This window comes from Accipiter gentilis, chromosome 8, assembly GCF_929443795.1.
Source record: "Accipiter gentilis chromosome 8, bAccGen1.1, whole genome shotgun sequence".
Taxonomy (NCBI): Eukaryota; Metazoa; Chordata; class Aves; order Accipitriformes; family Accipitridae; genus Astur; species Astur gentilis.
The window spans coordinates 31676747-31699102 of NC_064887.1; the positions used below are offsets into that span (position 1 = coordinate 31676747).

The 22356-nt window shown below is 36.3% G+C and overlaps 1 protein-coding gene across 4 annotated transcripts in view; it reads right to left on the reverse strand.

Moving 5' to 3' along the window:
• SWT1 (SWT1 RNA endoribonuclease homolog) overlaps nucleotides 1–22356 on the reverse strand; it is a 40338-nt gene that overhangs the window by 15590 nt on the left and 2392 nt on the right. For all 4 annotated transcript variants that reach the window (XM_049809125.1, XM_049809126.1, XM_049809124.1 and 1 more), the window contains exons 3-16: nucleotides 20296–20354; nucleotides 17991–18741; nucleotides 16572–16637; nucleotides 16387–16443; nucleotides 15624–15753; nucleotides 15387–15488; nucleotides 13652–13840; nucleotides 13001–13094; nucleotides 11568–11704; nucleotides 10602–10753; nucleotides 9185–9323; nucleotides 8002–8147; nucleotides 5843–6051; nucleotides 4050–4178 (exon numbers count right to left, since the gene is read on the reverse strand). In XM_049809125.1, the coding sequence (XP_049665082.1) occupies nucleotides 4050–4178; nucleotides 5843–6051; nucleotides 8002–8147; nucleotides 9185–9323; nucleotides 10602–10753; nucleotides 11568–11704; nucleotides 13001–13094; nucleotides 13652–13840; nucleotides 15387–15488; nucleotides 15624–15753; nucleotides 16387–16443; nucleotides 16572–16637; nucleotides 17991–18741; nucleotides 20296–20354 (2360 nt within the window). The remainder of the gene's footprint in view (nucleotides 1–4049; nucleotides 4179–5842; nucleotides 6052–8001; nucleotides 8148–9184; nucleotides 9324–10601; nucleotides 10754–11567; nucleotides 11705–13000; nucleotides 13095–13651; nucleotides 13841–15386; nucleotides 15489–15623; nucleotides 15754–16386; nucleotides 16444–16571; nucleotides 16638–17990; nucleotides 18742–20295; nucleotides 20355–22356) is intronic.

Genomic DNA, 22356 nt, shown 5'->3' on the forward strand with positions numbered 1-22356 from the left:
TCCTGTATGCAGAAAGCCAAGAGAAGTTATAATGTAACTTAAGTATAGAGTCAAATATATCTCAAGTATATATACACCCCGGGCAGCAATACCTTGCAAGGCATTCTGCACTTTTTAGAACAAGGCCTGCAAGAGTTAATTATCTGTGGTAAGTACTTAAACCTCTCTTTTCTCCAAAGATGAAACATCTTCCAGGAGAATGAGTGAAGAACTTCTGCAAGTGATGAAAAATTTGGCAAAAACTTGAAACCCCTGAGTTGTAGAAATACTTCTGTTGCCTCAAAGAGCTACTTGAAAACGAAGAAATAAATTTAAAGATTTTTGAAGATAATTGTTTTATTTTTAAAGATTTAAGAGACCTTAAATTAGGTCCCCTAATTAACTGGTTCCAAATAATACCCAACCCAAATAACACACATCATAAAACCAAATATAAACCACCACTGAAAACAGTCAGAAATACTATTAAATCCAAAATTATTTAAAAACATGTCATGGGTTTAGAATTTTAATTGAAGTGTAAATTTCAGAGGTTTAATAATCTTTGTTCATTGCTAATCAATAAACATACATAATAACTTCTGTGGACAAAAGTGGAAAGGAGGTATTTCATGCTCACTTTCTGAGTGAATCTCAAGAACACACTGATGTAACAATGGCTGCAAGGACCAACTATATTTGATGAGACAACTAACACATACTTGTTTAAATACATTCCTGCTGCCAAAAGAAGGAGGTAGGTTATCCACAGTTGCTAAACATACTAGTTACCATTTTCATTTTAGAGCTGAAGTACTGTAAAACATTTATGGCATGCAGTGTTTTACAGTAGAAATACCATTCTGCTACCAAAGTTGTTAGAGGAAGAAGCAAAGATAAAATTAAAAATCTGTATGGTATGACAGAAGTTACAAAAACAAGGTAAGAAGCAAAAAGCTGTTAGTAAGACCTCTTCCATGAAACAGCTGCTTTATTTTTTTTCTTTTTTAGTATCTATATTGTCATAAACATGTTCTGGTCATCAAGTCCAAACAGCTGCAGTAGTAACACTAGTAATTTTTTTTTAATTTTTTTTTTTTTTTTTTTTAATGAGGAAGGTATCATTACACATGTTTATCTCAAGAAGTGGTATTGTGCTTTTCTGATTGTTTTAATCTGAAAATCTGAACTTTTAACACAGTTGAACTTTCAATATAACTTCTTTGTAAAACTTTCAAACTTTCACAAGACAGTTTCTCTCTTCTTTGTTCTAGACAACAAGGAATACAAGGTAACCCAGAAAACACTTGTATTTTATCACTAAAAGCTGTATTACCTCCAAATATTCAAGCTAGAACTTTTTCACTACTTTTTCTCCAGATGCCTCCTTTTCTGCAATCACACTATTAGATATTAACTGTAAGTCACTGAAAGGAATTTTTTCAAAAATCAAGAAAATTAAATATACTCCGAGTTCAGTTTTAGAAAGGGTGAGCGACCTAGACAAAATAAGCCACCTTGTTGCTTTTGAAAACTTCAGGCTTTTTGTTTTAATACTCTGTAATATACATAAACCTACAATGATTCATAAATATGGCTTCTGACTCTCTTTGGAAAACCTACACGGAGTTCTCAAACTAACTGAAATACCTGCACTCAAGACTGAAACAGCCGAGTACATGTTATAGTCTCTCTGAATTTCTTGCTCCACGATGCCCTCTACTGCAAACCTGCAGAACAAACTCAGAGCAGGCATTTCCAAATGCAACCGTGGAGGAAAATTACTACACTTCAAAAATCATCCTGGATGCACAAATAGTGTATTTCAGTTTAGTGGTGAAAAAGAAAATTCTAAAAAGTACGAAAGGAAATTTTAAAGCCATTTCATCAATGTTACTGAGTGTCATGGTAATCACATGGAACAGAAAATAGCCTCTCCATTTCAAATAAAGTCAAATGACAGAATCCTGTTTATCTTTGCTCCAGATATTCTAATGGCTCTAATCAAGAAAGTACATCTTTTGTATAAAATAGGTTTCACCGATAGAGTTAGACCTTGTATTTTTACAGAGCTCTCCCATAAGGGGAAATATGGGAGGTAAGTAGCTTTCACTAAAAGAAATAAAAAAAGTATTTTGTTATCACCACACAAAGTTTTAATGAAACACCCGTGTAACACTGAAATAATGATCTTCAAGCACCATATTCCCATTAAATCTCATCTACCACATATATAAAATGATACCACAGGGTTTCTTGCAAGATCTTTAGGACTGGAATGAAAAGAACCAAGTTTAGCAGTAACCTGCTTTATTAAAACAATTTCTTTAGAGAAAAAAAACACTCAATCAGCAATGAAAATGAATCAATTACCACCAAGCTGCTCTAGCTCACGTTTCCTACTAATCCTACTGATTATCTTTGACAGAAAGACAACAATTCTTTGAATGGATTTATCCCACTATTTGTGTGCCGTACAGAAAAAAATTAGACCTAGAACTTAGGCTATAATACTACTGGTGCAGGGATGGTCTTTTACGCTCATGTAAACACACTCCTTCACATAAGTGTACCTTGAAGCTTGTTTGGGATTTACAGAATATATATTTTACTGAAACACTTCAATTAAAGAAATATTCTTTTGACCATAATGAGAAAAAAAAGGCAATAAAAACTTATTTGGGAGTGGTGACAAGTGAAGCAAATGTTTACATGATTCTGTAAAAATTTTATTAAAAAAAAGAAATACTCTTGCAGTTACAGATGAAAACTAGCTTAAGTCCTAAGTGACAGAGCTCCAGATCCCCGGTCCAGACTTTTGAAGTGCCCTGACAGGTCAGACCTCACACTTCACAACTGGGATAACCATACATCCATACTTTGCTAGAGTGTTGTGATAACTATAGCATAAGGACTGTGAACCTTCAGAAAAGATTGTAAAGAACATCACTAAGTACTGACAATTCAAGTTTAAAAGCTCTAGACTATGGTAGAATGATAAAAAAACTAAACCTTGAAAAAAAATCTGCTTATTAGATAATCTCTAACAAAGCTGTATCGGTCTAGAGTAGAAATGTAATATAGCTCAACTTTTACTTAAAAGGCAGATTGTTGATGTACATGGTAAGCCAAATTGTTTGGACGCACCTATTTCACAGTTTTCTAATCCATTTGCATTGTTACTATGCTCAAAAAGTGTGTGAAGTGGTGTCCTTTTCCCAAATCAAATAGCTCCAGCCACTCAGATTCACAGCCTGTTACACTTTAGTGCTCACAGCCAGTTACTGGAACTTTAACTACAATTACAAACTAGCTCCTACAAACACTCTTTAAAGTCAATGGGAAACTGAGGAATCCCACAATCGCGAAAGTGACAATTTAAAGCATTCTTCTGTGGCTGTTCCTGCTGGTGAATAAACTTCATTGCTATAAAAAAAGGACTAAGTAAAGACTACACAGGAGATACCTTATTCTTTCTGAAGCTTCATTTTTATTATTCTGCACTCTTTAAAAAAGGGAGGAGGAAGACAGAAGGAATATTATCCTTCCTAAACTGAGAGTTCAGCTGATTGATTGTCATTGTTACTGCTGCAATATAGCTTTTGACTCATGAAGGATACTCTAAAACCGGTAACAGCAAAGTCCCCAAACTTTATGTCCTCTACTATATTGGAAATTAGCCCTAATTCCAGTGGGCCTCACATTTGAAAAACAAATGTTCTGAATTATTCGAAGTTCTTGCCATCAGAGCTATATATTAGTTAATCATGTCATAGCTCCAGTTACACTCTGAACAGAGGCAAGTGGTTTGTCACCAAATACTGGAAAACAAGTCCCAAGTCATAAAAGAGAAAGCTCACTACAAGAGATCTGAATGTCTGCAACAGTTTCTTATTCTTTTGCTACCAAGAAATGGTTCTAGGTAGCCTTGATACCAATATTTTTACTGAAAATCATGTAACTAAGCACATATAACAAATTGTAGTTTGGCATCAAAAGATTTCAGCAACTTCTATGACTTTAGGTGACTGTTACTATCACTAGCTTTTAAGACTAGCTTAAATGCTTACCTGCTAATTCCTTCACGGATATCATTCACAGCTGCCAACAGTTTCTGCAAACCTAAAAAAGCTTCTTCAAATGAAGACTTTGCAGTCACAGTTACTGTGTTGGGGTCCAACTTTTGGAAAATTTCAATACTAGTATTAAAAAGAAACAAAGAAGAGACATCGAAAAGCAATTAATAAAAAATGCTCAAAATTCAGAGAAACCGGTATCCATTGTATTTTGACTATTAAAAAAACCAAGGTCAAATGTAAATCTATACTAAAACCATGTTATCTAAAATAGTCTTAGAATAAATGGTAGAAAGACCATGCCCTACAATTGTACTTATCTGTGTAAAATTTTCCTTGATGACTGTATTCTGTAACAGTATTTTACACTTGACTTAAATAGATTTATTATTAAACTTCACTTGAGAATGAAACAGTCTCTTGATGCATGACCTGAGTACACCTGAGTAAGCCTCTTTTAGAAGAGAATTGTTAGGTCAAAGTAGCCAAGTAAAGTGATTTCCATCAATTTTCCAAGCAGTTTCATTTTCCAGATTTACTGAAATGGGCTTGACACCTTCCCTGCAATGGCTGTGTTGGGATGATACGCTGCAGTACACTCATGAAGAATTATCCCCACAGTTGCGAGGCAAGTAGTATATTCTTGACATGAGCAAGAAGAGTGTGAAGTGACCCTTGATTCTAAACTCTTACCCTCTTTTCACAGCATGGTCCTTAACAGGTGCCAAGAGCCAACAGTTCAGTTGTATTTTCATTATAAAGTGGTACACTTGAAAGAGTTTTTCCTCAACGCCTACGTGAAACCTTCAAGTTCACGATTACTATCCCAGTAAGAGAACACACTGAGACTGGTCCCTGGTGCACATCCTCAGCTGACCTGAACACCACACCAAGCCAACTCCTGAACAGCTTCAATTCAGATTAATCTGCATTGGGCTAGAGCCAAGAGGAGTATGCCAGTGTAGAAATGGCATTGGTATAGAGTTATTATCACTGCTTATTAGGTGAGTCCTTAACAGACCCCCAAAAATGGAGTTCCTTTGTGCTTGACGTAACTCAAGAGTCCCTCCTGTGAAAAGATTTCAGATTAAGACTACAAAAAGAAAACACAGTATCTATTCAGATTTTGTGATAGCATCCAAAAGTATGGGATCTCAGTGATTTTCAAGCAGATTTTTCAAAAATAACCCAAATAAAATCAACGGTAAAACATCTAGATGGAGGGGGGGTTAATTTCCTGCATTTTTGAGTTTATATGAGAAAGGAAATTCATCACTAGATTCTTCATGTGGCTTTTATAGAGTGAAGGATTTTGCTTAATAAGAAAACTTATTATATTTCAAATTGAAATTGATTAAGTTTAAAAAAAAAAGTAAACAGTTTTGTATAAACGAGTATACATCCACAGGATTTGGAAAGAAAATAATCACAAGAAAACTTAGAGCTTGAATGACTCTTTTTTATGGATAAAGACAGGATTTCCACGGATGTCTCACATTTGTGGCTCTTACAGGGTTTTCAACACCATTCTCTAAGGCAACTAATTTTAGCCACTGTCCAGAAAAAGAGCAGCAGACTAGACAGATCACTGACTGCATCCACATAACAATCTGCATGCTCCTCACTTCTTTATGCAACAAGTTGTGTGAAATTTTTTGGTCATTTTTTATTAATTACTAATAGCTTCTTCTCTAAAATAGAAAAAAAAAAGACAATTTCTAAAGCATGTTTGTTTGAAAATCATGTAAAGTTATGTAGAAGTTCTGAACTTCTTTAGCATACCATACCTGTACAAGTTTATTGTATTCCATGCACCTTCAAGGACCGACCAGATTTCCTGGTGCCTGTTTTCTTGAGCCACATGAGAGCTTGGCTGTAACTTTTTTTCTTCAGAGTTTTGCAAATTTGGTGTCATTGCTTCCATTTTTTCACATACAGGATTTTCTGAAAGAACCATGATGTCTTCTGATAAATCCTGCTCACTGTCTGACCCCACCTTATAAAACAGTTCAGCAAACAAATAATGAATGTATTTGGTTCCTAACTTAATAAAACTTGAAGACTTCTACATTTTTTTTAAAGCAATACTCAAAAAAGCAAGTCCAAATGCTTCCAGTCATAACCATCTTTATTATAGCCTCTGTGTCTAAAGCATCTCTCAGTCTTTCACCAAGTCTTCTATATCTATATATTGGTATTTCTACAGATAGGAAACCGAAGCAAAGGGAAACGCTATGCCAAACCTTCCCAGGCATGGTAATCTGGTATAAACAAGAACTGCTTCTTACTCTTACTCCCTGTCCCACAACTGATGGCACATTTTCCTCTGCAACAGCACACACTACTCATTTAGTAAACTGATTCAGAAAATTTGTCTAGATTAAACTGAATCTGGCACAACCTAGTCTGTAAAAAGGAAGTTCTTTGTGAAGTCAAACACTTGGCAGGACAAGGACAGGAGGAAACAAGTTTTCAGACAAAGAGCCTGCTTCTTACGGCAGCACTGTTCACAGAACTGCCGACTAAGTGGCTCACTGCAACGCACACAGCAGTTACAGCAGCGTAAACAATCAAGACTCCTCAGATGATCCTTCCTCTCCTTGACCACCTTCTTCCTTTCCCCTTCAGCCTTCTCTGAAAACTGAAAATAACTTTTTACAGATATTCTGACCCGTATTCTTTCCCATATATAGAAATATTTCAAGTCATCCATGCTTATCATTCCACTTGTTATGCCATTACACATGGAACTAACAGTAACCACAAACCAAGACACTGAAATTTCTTCCACAGCAACTCAGAGATGAGCTGGAAGTAAAGACATACTTCTCAGAAGACAAAAGGTGTCAGGACACCCCCCATTAACTATCACAAAGCACATGATACAAGCGCGCCCTTTCTTCATGTGTAGCACCAGAGCTACTGTAGTGGTTTAACCCCAGCCAGCAACTAAACACCACGCAGCCACTCACTCACTGCACCCCCCCACCCCCCCCGCAGTGGGATGGGGGAGAAAATCGGGAAAAGTAGTAAAACTTGTGGGTTGAGATAAGAACAGTTTAATAGAACAGAAAAGAAGCAGCTAATAATGATAATGATAACACTAATAAAATAACAGCAGTAATAATAAAAGGATTGGAATGTACAAATGATGCATGGGGCAATTGCTCACCACCTGCCGACTGACACCCAGCCAGTCCCCGAGCGGCGATTCCCCGCCCCTACTTCCCATTTCCTATACTAGATGTGACGTCCCATGGTATGGAATACACCGTTGGCCAGTTTGGGTCAGGTGCCCCGGCTGTGTCCTGTGCCAACTTCTTGTGCCCCTCCAGCTTTCTCGCTGGCTGGGCATGAGAAGCTGAAAAATCCTTGACTTTAGTCTAAACACTACTGAGCAACAACTGAAAACATCAGTGTTATCAACATTCTTCGCATGCTGAACTCAAAACATAGCACCATACCAGCTACTAGGAAGACAGTTAACTCTATCCCAGCTGAAACCAGGACAGCTACCAAGAGAATGAAAGGTGAAATAACATGCCTAAGAAGAGTAGTGTTGGATCAATGTCAGAAGTAGAAACAACAATTTTCATTTTAATCCTTCAGGCCCTTTTCCATCAGCTACAAATGCAATAAAAAAACTAAGAAATTTTTCTGAAAGCAGCTAAATAATGTTTTGCAGTCACCCTCCCAACACCAACACATTTATGTTAGGAAAAAAAAAAAGTCTACCAAGCATATACATAAAGGCAGATATTTGCTACATGAAAATAAAAGTTAAAGTTGGGGTCTGTTAATTTTGAAAACGCTCTAGCAACAACATTTCTTGCAATAATTTGTTGAAATTATAGGAATATTTTAGAAATCTAAGCCACATTTGTAACATGAACATGGAGCAACTTCAAGAAGATGTTAGATGAACAAATACTAAAGCTCCCCTTACCTCTGTAAGTGTTTGGTATAGCTTATTCACTTCAGCATAAGCCTGGGGAAGTACACCGTTATAGTCTGACCTTGAACTGAAAGCATGGAGTAATTTTTTGGATTCCTGGAGCAAGATACGCACTATTGAGGAGTCAACTGGTTTATCTGATATTTAGACATTAATATGGAAGGAGGGAAAAAAAAATTATTAGATGTTAGGTATTGTCAGTCTTAGGAGGCAAATTTAATACACAAATAACTGGATTAACTGAAGCACATAAAAAGCCTTGAAAATGGTTCAGAAGCATTAGATAAAACAGTCTCAAGAGAAACGCATACGAGGTTAAGACTTTCCACTACTTAATCAAATGTTTCAAATTTATCCCAGGATCGGGCAAGAGGATCAACTGACATATCGAAAATAATTTTGCAGAACAGCAATATCCCGAAAGAGGTATAGCTGTTAAAATCAAATTCTTAAAGATATCTTTAAATAAATGAAAGGGTTGGGGGGGGGGGTTTTGTTGGTTTTTGAAAACAAACCTCCCTGCCCTCATCTGTCACATTAAGTAGTCCTTACTCCTCCATAATTTATTTGGCAAATACAGATCATTTGGCCACGCATAACATGGTGGCAAAGGAGGAAGAAAGATTATTTGCTTTTTAAAAATAGTTCAGAGACTTTGGTGACCGTTAATATATATATATTCATTAAAAAGTTTCTCCCCTGATTTTTGCAGGTACATAGAGATGTGTGAAATAAATTCTTACACACCTGATAGTGTGCATACATTTGCTTTTACTGTCTTTGTACAAAAAGTAGAAAAAAGCCAGCAGAACACTGAATTACAAAAAAAAAAAAAAAAAAAAAAAAAAAAAGAAGAAGAAACATTTCAGAAATAATTTTTTATGTTTTTTGCAGGTGATATTTAGACCATTTGGGACCACAGTCTGGACAGACTTGATCTTGGCACAAGCGCTCTTTTTTTCTTTTACTTTTTTTTTTTTTTTTAATTTAATTCATAGCTCATCAATTTCATTTCAATTCCGGCTTCACAGCTACAAAAGCAGAAAAGGATGGAACACATTACTATTTAAACATACAGAGTACATGCCTTTTCAAAGTATCTACTTCTCTAACTACTAAAACCAGAACAGTGAGGTTTTTACAAGTTTACAATAACGTTCTCAGAGATTCTTACCTGTACAAAGGTGTTTATAGAGACATTCAATGGTTGCAAGTAAACTTCTTGGCACAACATAGCCAAAAACAGCCATCCAGTGTTTTTTATAACACTTCAGCAAGTTTGCTAATGTCCATGGTGGCTTCAGATACAGTATCTGAAAGACAGTATGTTATAATTTCAAAGGCTGATTTTCATATATACATATTCCTACACATACCACAACCGCTCTATTCTTCAGTAATGTTATGATTTGTGCTTGCTGAAGTAGAATTTCAATGATTCCTCAGAAATAAGGCTATATTCAGGTTTAACAAGTTTATCTATTAAAAAAGATTTGATTCAGCAGCATCATGGGTTAAGCAGTGATGCTCATGTAGAAGCATTCAATGTATAATCATTTTCATGATGTTTGTTTCCCCCTTCCTGAAACACTTCAAACTCTGGAGTTAACTCTTAAAGTGATTTAATTTGTTACCTGTGTACAAAAGCCAGAACAATAGTAAATATACCTTTGATTTCTAGTATTGTTAAAAAAGTAAACACACTTTTCCTAGCTGTGACTATAAATACATGAAGTAATATATGCATATTGCAATAAAATTGGAATCTATTGCTACCAAGTGAAACCACAGTTTGAAAAGATGTTAATAGAAATCTGCTAAGTTAATCAGAAGTGCCTAAAAGCTTAACAGCTAATCAAAGCTCTATCTCATGGAACAACAGTCATCTCATGCAAATGATTTTTTTTTTTTTTTTGAAAGCCACAGAGGCTTATCTGCAATAAATTTAAACTTCTAACTAACCCCTCCCAGCTATAAAATGGAATCTAAACCAAAGCATGGATAATTTGAAAGTGCTTTGTACATGAGTATTTACTGTCTATTAATACTTTTGAAAGAGTGAATGTTTGAAGATTCTTGTTAACACCCTTGTAATTCTGTATCTGCATTGTAATCAATTTAGCTGTGAACAATTTTATCCACATGGTATCTAAAAACATCTGTTCTGAGGGGGAAGAAGTGCCTGCTACAACAGTGCCTCAATATTATATAAAACGTGATGGAGTAACTTCTTGAAGGACATATTTACAATGCAGTGATTTAACCATAGTAGAAAAGCCAAAATAGACATTTAATCCAACTAATAAAAAGAGTTGTGAAAATTCACACTGAACAGCCGGCATCTCTGTTACTGTATTACTGAAAGACTGTTAAAGTATTGCACAGTCATTACCGGTCAAATAGAATAACCTTGTTATAAAATGAAATAGTAAAACTGAATATTTAACTGTTCACTGTCAGTGAACTGTTATGTTAGTGAACTAGATAACTCAGCTGTTCGGCTTAGCACAGGTACTAATATCATTAAAACACTAAGGATGTTTAAACCTCTTAATACTTGAAATATCAAGCAAGATGACATTAGAAACCACCTCCATCCATAGGTTTCCGAATGCAATTTTCATTTCAGTCTCCAAAATACCAGATAAAGCTTCTCCTAAGTTCTTTTCAAGTTCTGGAAGTATATTTGGGAATCGCGCAGTAAGACTAGCATCACCTCCTTCTGTTTTCTCGAATTCTGTATCTGTTAAACCAATGATAATAAAAGGCACTTATTGCAACTGTTTCTGTATCTAATTTATGTTGATAGTACACAAATAACTTGTCCCCGTAAAGACAGACTGCACTTTATGTTTTGAAGCAGATAGGCTACGTCTACTTAGGTTCCAAATGTTTCTAGTAATACCCATTTGTACTGTGGATATTTTTAATTATAAGCTACTAACCAAGAAGATTAATTTTCCCAGAGCATTAGCCATTTGTGATCTTACTCCACATATCTTTTTTCCTTAAATAACTTAGATTATATACAGCCAGTGGGGTTATTTATCAACAAGTATAAGATCATCACTTCTTAATACTGTAAACTGTCTTTGTATCTTTGGAAAAATGAACAGGCAACCCAAGAATCAAGTTCTACTGTTTAGGATGCAGATAAAGGTATTAACATTAAATGGAAGGAGTGATCTTAGCATACTGAATTTTAAAACTACTAAGAATAGGACTCAAACTGGCTCAACTAGAAAAACTTCTTTTCAGTCCTAAAAACTTCAGGACACCTTAAACACAGGAAATTCATGCTGTGTTTTTTCTATAAAACAAAAATACATCATATTTGAATTTCCTAGAACTCTGAGACACATGTTTCAATAAAGGTCTCAAACTTTCAGAAAACCATTTTCCTTTGAAAATAAAAAAATCTCTGCCCCAAACAAAAAGCATTCCTAAGGATTCAAACTATATGAAAGCTATAGTAGAAACTACACCCCCTCTGCCACACTGATTATTACATGTCTCAAAAACCAGCATGTGTAGACATGCACATTAAACAAACTTACCACATTTTGAGTGTGGCAGCTCAAAACAGTTCTGGTGCCTGTTTATGTTCAGATTCTGTAGAGCAGTAACCAAATCAGCTTTGCAGAATGCTTTGACCTCACTCACAATGGCTTTATTACATAAATTTTTATCATCCCTAGGAGAAGAGAATTAATTGTTGACCTAAAACTGACATTACTACATACTAAGTAATAAAAGCAACACACTCTAAAAATTGTCTTTGGTAAGCTTACTTTGTGAGCTTCATTGTATATGAAGTTTTTTTCTCAAGCAATTAGAAGCAGTTCAAAATATTAAACCAGAAAACTAACTAAAGCGTCTATTCTGAAAAAAATTAGAAACATAACTGAAAAATGTTTCAGGCTGTAGGTTTGCTTTAAGAAAAAAACAGCTATAAATACTACAGCAATGATGCCTAGTTGCTATGATCTTAAAATCCAAACAAGGCAATAATACTAAGACAGTAATATTTTATTCGATTGCTACAATAAATTCTCATTTTCAACACCATTTTTTACTGTTCTACTGGCCAAATCATTGTCCCAGATGCCACCTTGAGGTATACACTGCTACAGCAGAACTGCTATAAAGATGCAGTACAAAGTTGGATCCTAGTACTTTCTGAAAAATTCCCATTGCTTATATTGATAAAGGATAAAAGTTTTTTTCAGATGAAAAGCACTTCTGAAGTCACCTCTTGTTCTTTACTCAGAGAAACCTAAAATCATTATCAGTAGCCCTACCAATACTGTGACTGAAATAGTATTTTCAGCAGCAACCCAATCCACACGTCAACTTAAACAAAGCAATGGATGCCTAGTGTCTTAACCCCACTTACTGAAACTATGCAGGAAATGGTTCTAGCAAAGACCAAAGCAAACTGTTTACAGTACCTGTCAAGGAATATTAGCCCTTTAAAAACTAGCTTCATGTGACTTGAATAAAATTGAGAATCAATACTCAGAAGTCAGCTGTTATCTTCACAAAACAAGAACAGAGGCAAACCTATCTCCATCTTCCCTCTTTCTAAGAGTAACTCCTAACACTCCTATCACTGTTCCCAACTAGGTGAGCAGAAACAAATTATCTAACCGGATCTCAATCATTAACACAAATATTTTTTTCCATGTTGTAACTCTAGTAATATTTTTATGAGAAACTGCAGTAAAATCCGAGAAAGCTATACTTTAAAAAGTTTTAGAATATTGAGTAAACTTAATTCTACTTCAGGCCTCAAGCACATGAAGGTGATTAAGTCTACAACATTTGTGTTTTATTACATCCTTCTACCCTAGCTTTTAAGAGGGTGATTGCTCTTCAAAAAGCCTACTTCAGAAACAGGTTTCATTTTAAGACATGATTTGAAACTAGGGCATTTGGCACGAGACTAACTTACACCTCATAAGAGACCTAAAACCACACAGGAACTCACGTGCAGAGTATGACAACAGCTTGAGGAAAGAGATTCTGATACTGCAGACAACATTGTAAAACACGATCATCATTGTTCTCGTCACTCAGGCCATCTGCAAATTTAGTTAAGACAGTGCTGACATGTTCAGAAGTAATTCAACATAAGAAATACTTCAGTACAGTCATGGTGCTGTTTTTAAATTTAATACTCCCCAAACAAGGACAGAGAAGTGTAATCTAAACACAAATCTAAGCTTTGAATTCTTAGGTACTACTGCACTCAAACCCGCTATGGTTTTGCCAGAAAATGTCAAGTGAGCCACAAGTAAATTTGAGTATGTTAGATTTTGTGATGACCGAGTCAAAAGCAAAAGCACACAACATATCCTTAGCTCACAGGTATAAGTAACTAGATGAATTTTCATTTAGTAATCCCCCAACAGATGTAGCTAAAAGTGAGAAACAATTGATAAAACAATAGTGAACAAAGCACTAATCTGAATAAGGTGCTTGCATACTATAGCCTTGGATATGCTCTGAAGGCTGCTGTGAGCTAATTAGCAAACTGCAGAGTGAACACTGTATTAAACTCAAAATTTAGTGCTAAGGTTCATACTAGGTGAACTCCAAGGATTAAGTATCCAAAACAAATTGATTGCACATATATTACACATTTTTTGAGAAGCAAGCTGCATGGATTGCCCCCACAATTTTGAATCCTGGTTTTTGAGACATGTGTAGATAAACTGGACTGCAGGTATAGCTTTGTCCCGAACATGCTGCAACATTTTCCCCTTCTTCAAGTTGTCCAACTCTTGCAGAACAACCCAGGGAATTATTAATGCAAGTCTGCCAACACCTAGAAGGAAAAAAAAAACCAAACACAATCAAAACCAAAGACATTTTGAAGAGCCATGCAAACTACTACAGGTAACTTTTAATTCAAACATCACATTTATGTAAGTACACAGTTATGGTTTTTGCCAGTAGTTTTCATAGTCCATGCTCAAGACTATCTAACGTTAAAAAATGAACAACTGAAAAAGGCCAAGTTCCCTCTTTCTAATCTAACCTCAGACTTGCACTACATTGGTTACATTTAAAAATGACTATTAGGGAAACAAAAGGAAGACACAATTTTAATCAACAGAACACTCTGACAACAGTGTGTAGCAGTATTATAAAATATATTTGCAGCAATTATCATCTTGTCACACACTCGCTGTAAGATGTTAAAGCAAGGTAACAGCAGCTGAAATAACAGGCTGAAAATACCTGAATGACCACAACAGTCACTGTGCCAAAACAATAACCAAATAAAAGGAGCAATAGTTTGTGCTAATTGCCAACCAGCATTCCTAAGCCAGGAACAGGAAGTATGGATATTGGACTATGGTTTTATTTGTAGGTAAGTATGGTCTGAATTTTAAAACGTATATACATGGTAGATCAGAAATGTAATGACTGTTCTGTTGGTCTACCCCCGACAAATACTTCAACTGTTTTATTTCTCATTCACAGTATAAGAATACAATTTTGAAAAAATACATTAATATCCATCTGCTTGGTAATAAATAGGTCAGGACTGAGCAATCTTCTGAACATAATGGGTCTGATGCAGGACCAGAAACTGGGAGCTGCAATATTCTAAAAAAGGCATCCCAGTGTACACAACGCAACACCATTCCTAATATGGGAAAGAGAAATACAGTCTCACACTCCTGAAAATTACTCAGGCCCTTATTAAGTTATTTTCCAGGCAGCCAGAATAAGTGTATTCATTAGCTGAAAGCATCAAAGCACCCTAAATATTCTGATAGATTCCAAATATATCTACCAACAACTGACACGCACAATCCTAATCCTGCTAACATTAAATCACTAAAAGCTTAACAACATATTAAATCCAAACATTAAAGCCAGGGTCTGCAATCTGAATTCCTGAGAATTGCTCATGTCTCATGAATTCTGTGATCTTCACCAAGACAGAAATAAAGCACCGACTGCTTATCAGATCTTAAATGTTTTAAGGTTTCTAGAAAAAAGAAATGCTAAAAAGATATTAGAAAACATCATTACCACTAGTAATGGATTAAATGCTTAAAAGTATGTTCTTACAACAGGTAAGACGTATTTACCTCTAAGAGTTCACACACATTCCTGGGAACGTTGACCATGATTCTCTGTAGGTACATAGGTATAAGCATAGTAGGTTCTACTTTCATACCTGAACTTTCCTTAAAAGGCAGCCTATTTGGGTTCACAGAAGCGCGAGCCTTCTGCCTCGATAAGAAACCTGCTGCCTTTTTAAGGAGCCCAGGTTTCTTTTTCTTCACGTAGCCTAAAGTTCTTACAACATCTGTTTTTTCTTAAAATGTCTTATTGATTACTGTGTATTTACATACCTGGTATATCCTCAGATTTCAGGGATCTGACAAACTCAAGGTGACTAATCATTATATTTGTGTCAATCACAACCAATATGTTCAGACCAGAAGTAAAAGCCTCTGGAGGGAAAAAGAGAGAGGGGGGGAAAAAAAAACCAGTTGCAAAAAAATCAGTTGTGTACTCTCTACTCAGACCATTAACTGACTAAGAACTACTTGCAAGCAGATACCAAAGAACATCAAGTCATGACATACCAGCAGAAATATTTAAATCCTGTTCTGGAAGGTCTATTTCCATACTTGTAAGTTCCCCACAAGTCTGTACTACAGAGAGCACCATCTTCTTCTGAACACGAGCAACATGCAAATCTTCAACTATCTGCATCTACAGTGAAAAAAACATGGATGTGTGAAATCAATTGTAAGTAATCACTTATGAATTGTTCCTGAAAAAGACATTTTTGCATTAATGCTGTAGTGTTAAAATGGACCAAAAATGAAGCATGACAAATTTTAAGTTGGTACAACAAATGTAAATCCATGAGAACCTTCTGCACATCTTCCACTACAATATGTCTACAAAAGATGTCCAAAATATGGCCTAGAAGGACAGTTTGTTTATAACCTTTCTACCTGCTACCAAAAATCTTTGTTCCATTTTTTGCTATATAGACTGCAAGTTTCCTGACAGGTGTTTCTTAAAAAAAAAAGTCTCTTCCAACTTGAGGGTTAGAGGATGGAAAATGAGATCACTAAAGTAAGCAAGCACCTGTGAAGGCCCCCTACGTTGCAGAGAATAACAGAAAGGCAACCTTTCTATCTCAGAAAGTTCCTGATTAGCAGTATTTTAGCAAGTTTGTTTAGTATTTGAAAAAAATGCTCCACATTTTTGTGAAGTGTAGATCTTAAGCCAACAATGCAAAATACTAGGAAAGGTCACAGAATTGTCCAGCTACACAATGTCAGTGCCATGAGTTTTTAATATAACTTAGAAGTGTTAAATTAAAGCACTACTAACCTCTTGGTCTGTTTCTGGGTTCTGACTGTCTTGAAGCGGTGGAAAGACTTCAAAGTTCTGTAGGAAGAATTAGAAAAAACCCATACCAACCACACAAAATATCAAGGAAGATTGAGGAACAAGTGATCCCCATGTCAAGAGTTTTGGAATATAGCTCTTTAGTGTTAAACAAGTACATCACTAACCGTTTGGACAGACTTTATGTCCTCACCTTCTTGGTAGGAGTCAGACGCGCATGGGACCTCAAAATTCTAGAAACAAGTAGGAACGCAAGAAGAACATGTTATCAGTCTGAGTGCTTTTTAGAGAACACTAACTATTCCCAAGTGAATTGAATAGGTAACACAAAAAATATTTTCAATATCCATGATGAAGCATCTACAGTATCATTTCAAAAGGGCTTAGAAGGATGGCTTTCTTTTAAAATAAATGTAGTGGTTTACACAGTAAACCTATTTTTCCAATCTCTTGTGGGTTTGTGACTGTTATTCTTGCTCTGGGCTTCCCAGTACAAGACAGACATGAATTTAATGGAGTGAATTGAGCAAAGGGTCACTGAGATGATTAAAGGACTGGGCTGTGTTATGCAAGAGGCTGAAAGGTGACTGGCCTGGAGAAGAGAAGGCAGAGTCTTATCAATGTTTATAAATAGCTGATGGGAGGGTGTAAAGAAGATGGAACCAGACTGTTAGCAGTGCCCAGTACCAGAATAAGAGGCAGTGGACACAAACTGAAACACAGCAAATTCCATCTGAGCATTAAAAACACCACTTTTTTTGCAGTGAAGGTGCTTGAACAGGCTCTGCCTGGAGAGGTTGTAGAGCCTCTATCCTTAGAGGTATTCAAAACCTGACTGGATGCAGTCCTGGGTAACCTGCTCTAGCTGACCTTGCTTGAGCAAGGAGGCTGGACTAGAAGATCTCCAGAGGTGCCTGTCAACCTCAATGATTCCATGATTCTGTATGTAATTACTATCTTTGTGTACACACAAAATGATCGCGCTACCATAATGTGAACTGCAATCTCCAAAAATGCTAGGCATGTTAAACAACAACAAAAAAGTAACCACGCTCGTGATAAAGTTGAGGTGCAGAGCCAAACACAAGCTACAACTCAGAAACAAACTCATCACAGCCAAACATGAAGTTCTGCAGGAAACATACAAATTTAGTCCTAGATCTACAAATTCTCCTGGTATCCCTTTCCCAGCAATGAGCACCTGTTTGGCAGGCAAGTTTTCATTGGTTCAGTTTATTCATTCAAAAAAATTATACAACCATGCCAGCTCAAAAAAAATTCTCTTTACTTCTACCTAAATTGAAGTATTCCACACCCCCAGCAGCAAAGTAAAGCTATGAAAGCATATGTGCAGACACAGTCCTAATACACAAGACCTTTATTATTCTGGTTTCTTTAATCATTTAGCAGAGCAGATAAACATTTTAATATGGTTTACACTGGGATCAGAAAAATCTATCTTGTTAACTATGAAATCCTGTTTGAAATCTGTAAGAAGACAGTCTGCTTATATAAAAACTACCTGTCATTCAGAAACTAGCCTGAAACATCTACTTGTGTAATACAAAGAATTGGGTTCTTATTACCTGCTTAAAATATAGTGCTGTGGCTTCAAAGTCCCTTTCTTCAGTCCCTGAATTACCAGTAGCTTTATCAAAATCAGCATCCTGTTTTTTCCATTTACTAGAGTCCCATTGTTGTGGTGTTTCAGTTGAATAGCTTGATGGCATATGTTTATTTGCATGCCTTTTTTTCCTAGAAGACTCCTTATATTCTTCTTCATACTCTTCTTCCCAAGTCCTAAATAATGTATTGGGCTTCTTAGTGAAAGGCCTATCATCACGCACAGTCCCTGTAGAGGTGTCAGATGGCTTTTTTGGAATTCTGACATCTTCACTCTGTTTTTTTGATCCTTCTGCCTTTTTACATGGTACATGTGAGTTGTACGCAGATGACTTAAATTTTTCCAACATAGTTTGTTCCACTTTTAACTTTCGTTTGCAGAGTTCAACTTTCTCTCTCTTTTTCCTCAGCACCTTGTCCCTCTGAACAGCAAAGCTATGCCACAGTCTTTTTCCTTCTGTTCCATCAAAACGACTTTTGTTACAACTTTCGCTGCTAGTGGTCACTACATCAGGAGTGCATGTACTTTTTCCATGTTTAATTTCTTTGGCTTTGAATTGGATAATTATTCTCTTCTGCTTTTCAGTTTGGATTAAAGAATTGTCTGTTTTGTTTCTATTTGGAGATTTTCCTCGGGATCTTCCATCAGCGCCATGAGAAGTACTAGAACTTTGGTCTTGCTTCCTCTCTTGCCCATCTTTCTCTATTTTGAATCTACAGAAACATTATGAAAAAAAGTAATGTAATCTAGCTCAGTTAATGTAAAAGAACAGCAAAAAAATAGCCTACACTTGGTTTAGGCAGTTACAGCTAAGTATTTATGCAAACCAGTTTGAGTATGTTCTTAAATATGAACTTGCAGCAACATCTGTCCTTTAAAATAGTTTGATACAGCATTTTTAGTATTTACATTTTTCCTAGCTGTACAGCTATTTTTAGCTTACAAAATTGAGAAAAAGCTTTTTCTGCATTATCTATTGGTTTGAGACATGCCCTACAAAGTCGAGTTTCATCCTACCACACAGAGAAGTTTTAACAGCAGTTTAATGATATGAGGTGCATCATCCCAAAATTCGAGTGTGCAGCAGTTCAGCTTGGTTGCACAGTGCCAAACATCACACAGTTTTCAAACAGTGCATGATAAACAGACTGGAGAACTTGGAAAAGGAATGACTGATGGGAATATAGTAATGTTTTACAGAAATCATGAATGATACAAAAACTGAATAGGAAACTTTCTCGTAAGAGCAGAGAAAATACCCAATAAATTTATCATACACTAGGTTTACAATAGCCAAAGAAAGTTTCTAGCCTACTCTATAATAGTGTTGTCAAAAATGTTGGGGAGGTAAAGGCCATTTGACAAACTCACATAGGACAGGTAACTTAAATGTACTGATTGGCATCTGACTTCTGACTTAGGAGACCCTTAACTGGCTGTTAGAAGCTGGAAGGGAGTACAGCAGCAAAAATCATCTTGTGCTTGTCTTGTTTCACATATTCCTTCCTACACAAGCCCTACTGGCCACTGTCAGGGATAGGGTACTGGACTGGAGAGAGTTTTGGCACTAACATAGTCACTCTTTTAAGGTTATATCATACTGTACTAACAAACAGTGCTTAACAGCATGTATGCATGCAGCCAAATATCCCATGACTTCCAAGTCCAGTCTAACAGAGAAACCACAACAAGATTTTGCCATGGTTAAGAAACAATCCAAAGCTTTTCCACCTCAGGATTCACGAGAACATTCTCACTTCATATGAAGTAGTTTTCAAACAGTGTTTACATTTGCAACACTTAGGGTGAAAGATTGCTTTCTCTGCCTTGGAATCAATTACTTCAAGCATCAGGAGTAATCAAAGATTTCAGAACTAAAGGAATCTACTAAAGGTACTAAATTCACTGCAGAACTATCCTCCAGACTTCAGTGGAGCATGCAGTACAGAACAAGGTAGTACTCAAGACAAAAAAAATTAATCTTCTCATGCCAGCAGTGTTGGAAGGATGTAATTCTTACCCTAGTTGAAGTGTAGTAGTGTACATTAGAGTAAAAAAAAAATAATTCTGAACCCTGCCTCAACTATCTCAAACTGCTCAGCTTCGACAGAATCCACTCATTAATGCAATGTCAACACTTCATCAGTTAAAATAACATATTTTATTTGGCAAACAAGTCAAACAAAATTCTTAAATTCAGTATTACAAAAAGTCTGTGATTGCTTTATTTTTAAGTAGTTCCATTTAATGACAGATCAAGAATTTACCTCTGAAATTCTGTCTCTCCTTTCATAGTATGGTTATAAGATCTTGTGTCTTCTGAGTTCTGAAAGAAGGAAAAAATCCAAGTGCTTATAGAGGAAACTGCAGTTAAAAAAACCCACCTTCATAAGATGGAACAAGCTATTATTTCATACTAGATTCACTATGATTTATGAATAACTTAAGCTTGAAAAAGGCAGCCACATACCTTGCTATAACTTAGTATTTAGATTTTGTTGTATTTAAGAACAAAAGGGGAAAAACTGAATGTGGCACACAGTCCTGGGTTACAAATAGAGGAAGCTCAACTAATTAAACACATTTGGGATTCATGTGTTTCATATACTGTACAAGTATAACAGTATTCTTAGGGAAAAGAAAGTTACCTGAAGACTCCCTCCAGCTACCCCCAGGTAAGGCCAAAGAGAAGATATTTCTATGGGAGGTTTTTGTGCAGAAGAGATGCGTTACTAATTCTCATCAGACTTACTAATTGGGTGGAAAAGCGTGAAACCGCAGTTACATAGGCCTAGTTAAGAGCAAGGATAGTTCCCAAACAAAGAACTTGAACAGTCCTTGTTTAGAAAGCAGTTATATTACAAGCTGTGTCGCATTCATGTTGTGGAATAACTGGAAGGCACTTCTGATTAGGTCAAAACAGAAAGCAGTTTATTATTGCAGCTATGGGAGAGAACAGAGAGCGGTAAAATGACAGACTGCTGATAGTAATTCTGCCCAACAAGGCATTTAATTTTTATACACCTTTGGGTTACATGACTCAGTTTTCCCAAAACTACAGCAGGATGTAGGAAACCACAACAGAGAATGGTAACATATGGATTACTTCAGATAAGGAAGCTCCAGACAGTACATCCTTTTACAAATAATTCGCTCCTTCAATAATTGGGTCATGCTGACTCAGTGAGGCCATTAGGTCACTGCTGCAGAGGTTTTCCTAACTAGAGAGGCCTGCAAAAGCTCTTACCTATTTTACTTCCACATTAGAAAGCACTTCATTAAAAAATAAAAGGGTTGCAGAAACCAACAGAGTTCTAATGAATTAAGGAAATTTTGAGAACTTCTGCCTGTGGTTTGTTCTGGAGTTGTAACAGCAGCAAAACCACTGAAACCGTAACAGGAGGCTGTTAAAGGCTACTGCCACTGAGAATCATATTGATGCAACTTGCTGCAGTTGAATAGCTCCTGTTCAACTCACATGATTACAATCAAATAGGAATCAAAGTGTTTTATTAACAACTCAATTAACTGGCAATCACTGAACTACACACTCAGGGTCAATACTAGCAATACAACAGAAAAACTGTAATAATAGACACTTACAAAACGATACCAGATCAAACGACTTGGTACCAGAAAGTTTTAATCTTATCCCCTACATGATATACTTTGGCACACACACTCATGCTGTTGAAGATGTGGGTCCTCCAGTCACGCATGCAGCTGTACCGCTTCCTCCAATCTGCTAATGCACATGCTGGTGAGAAAGGCTCCCCATGAGGTCACGCACAGCCCCCCAGGGTGTGGGACCCTATGGGATGGTCCCCCGTACTGTCACTCCACCAGCTGGAATGCAGGCTACTGACAGTGTCCGGTAGCGAAGGTGCTCCATTGGCGTAGGTGATAGTAGTAATGCTGCTGGGACAACTTGGGGCAGCATCAAGCTCAGTTTGACTGCTGCTCTGTTACTACTTTCTCTATTCAAGGCCTATTCCCCTAGAACCACGAGTTTTCATGATGTTTTTATTATTTCTTTTCAACCTAGCTCCTTCTTTTCTCAAAAGTCTCTTGATAATTCCCCAATTTTCACTTAATTTGGTCATCTTAAACTTTGTTACTGTTCCTTTCCTCTTAGCATTATCAGTCTGGGGTAACATCCTTTTGGAATAGACCGTTTCTGCTTACAATCCCATGGCTATCATATCACCTGGTGTTATCCAGGCCATATTACAAAAAGGCAGCTGTGCTAACTCCTCCAGACAGCTCTGTGTAAAGCTGTTCTAGTTTATACTGTGACAAATGTCCTTTCATTCATAATTATGGAATTA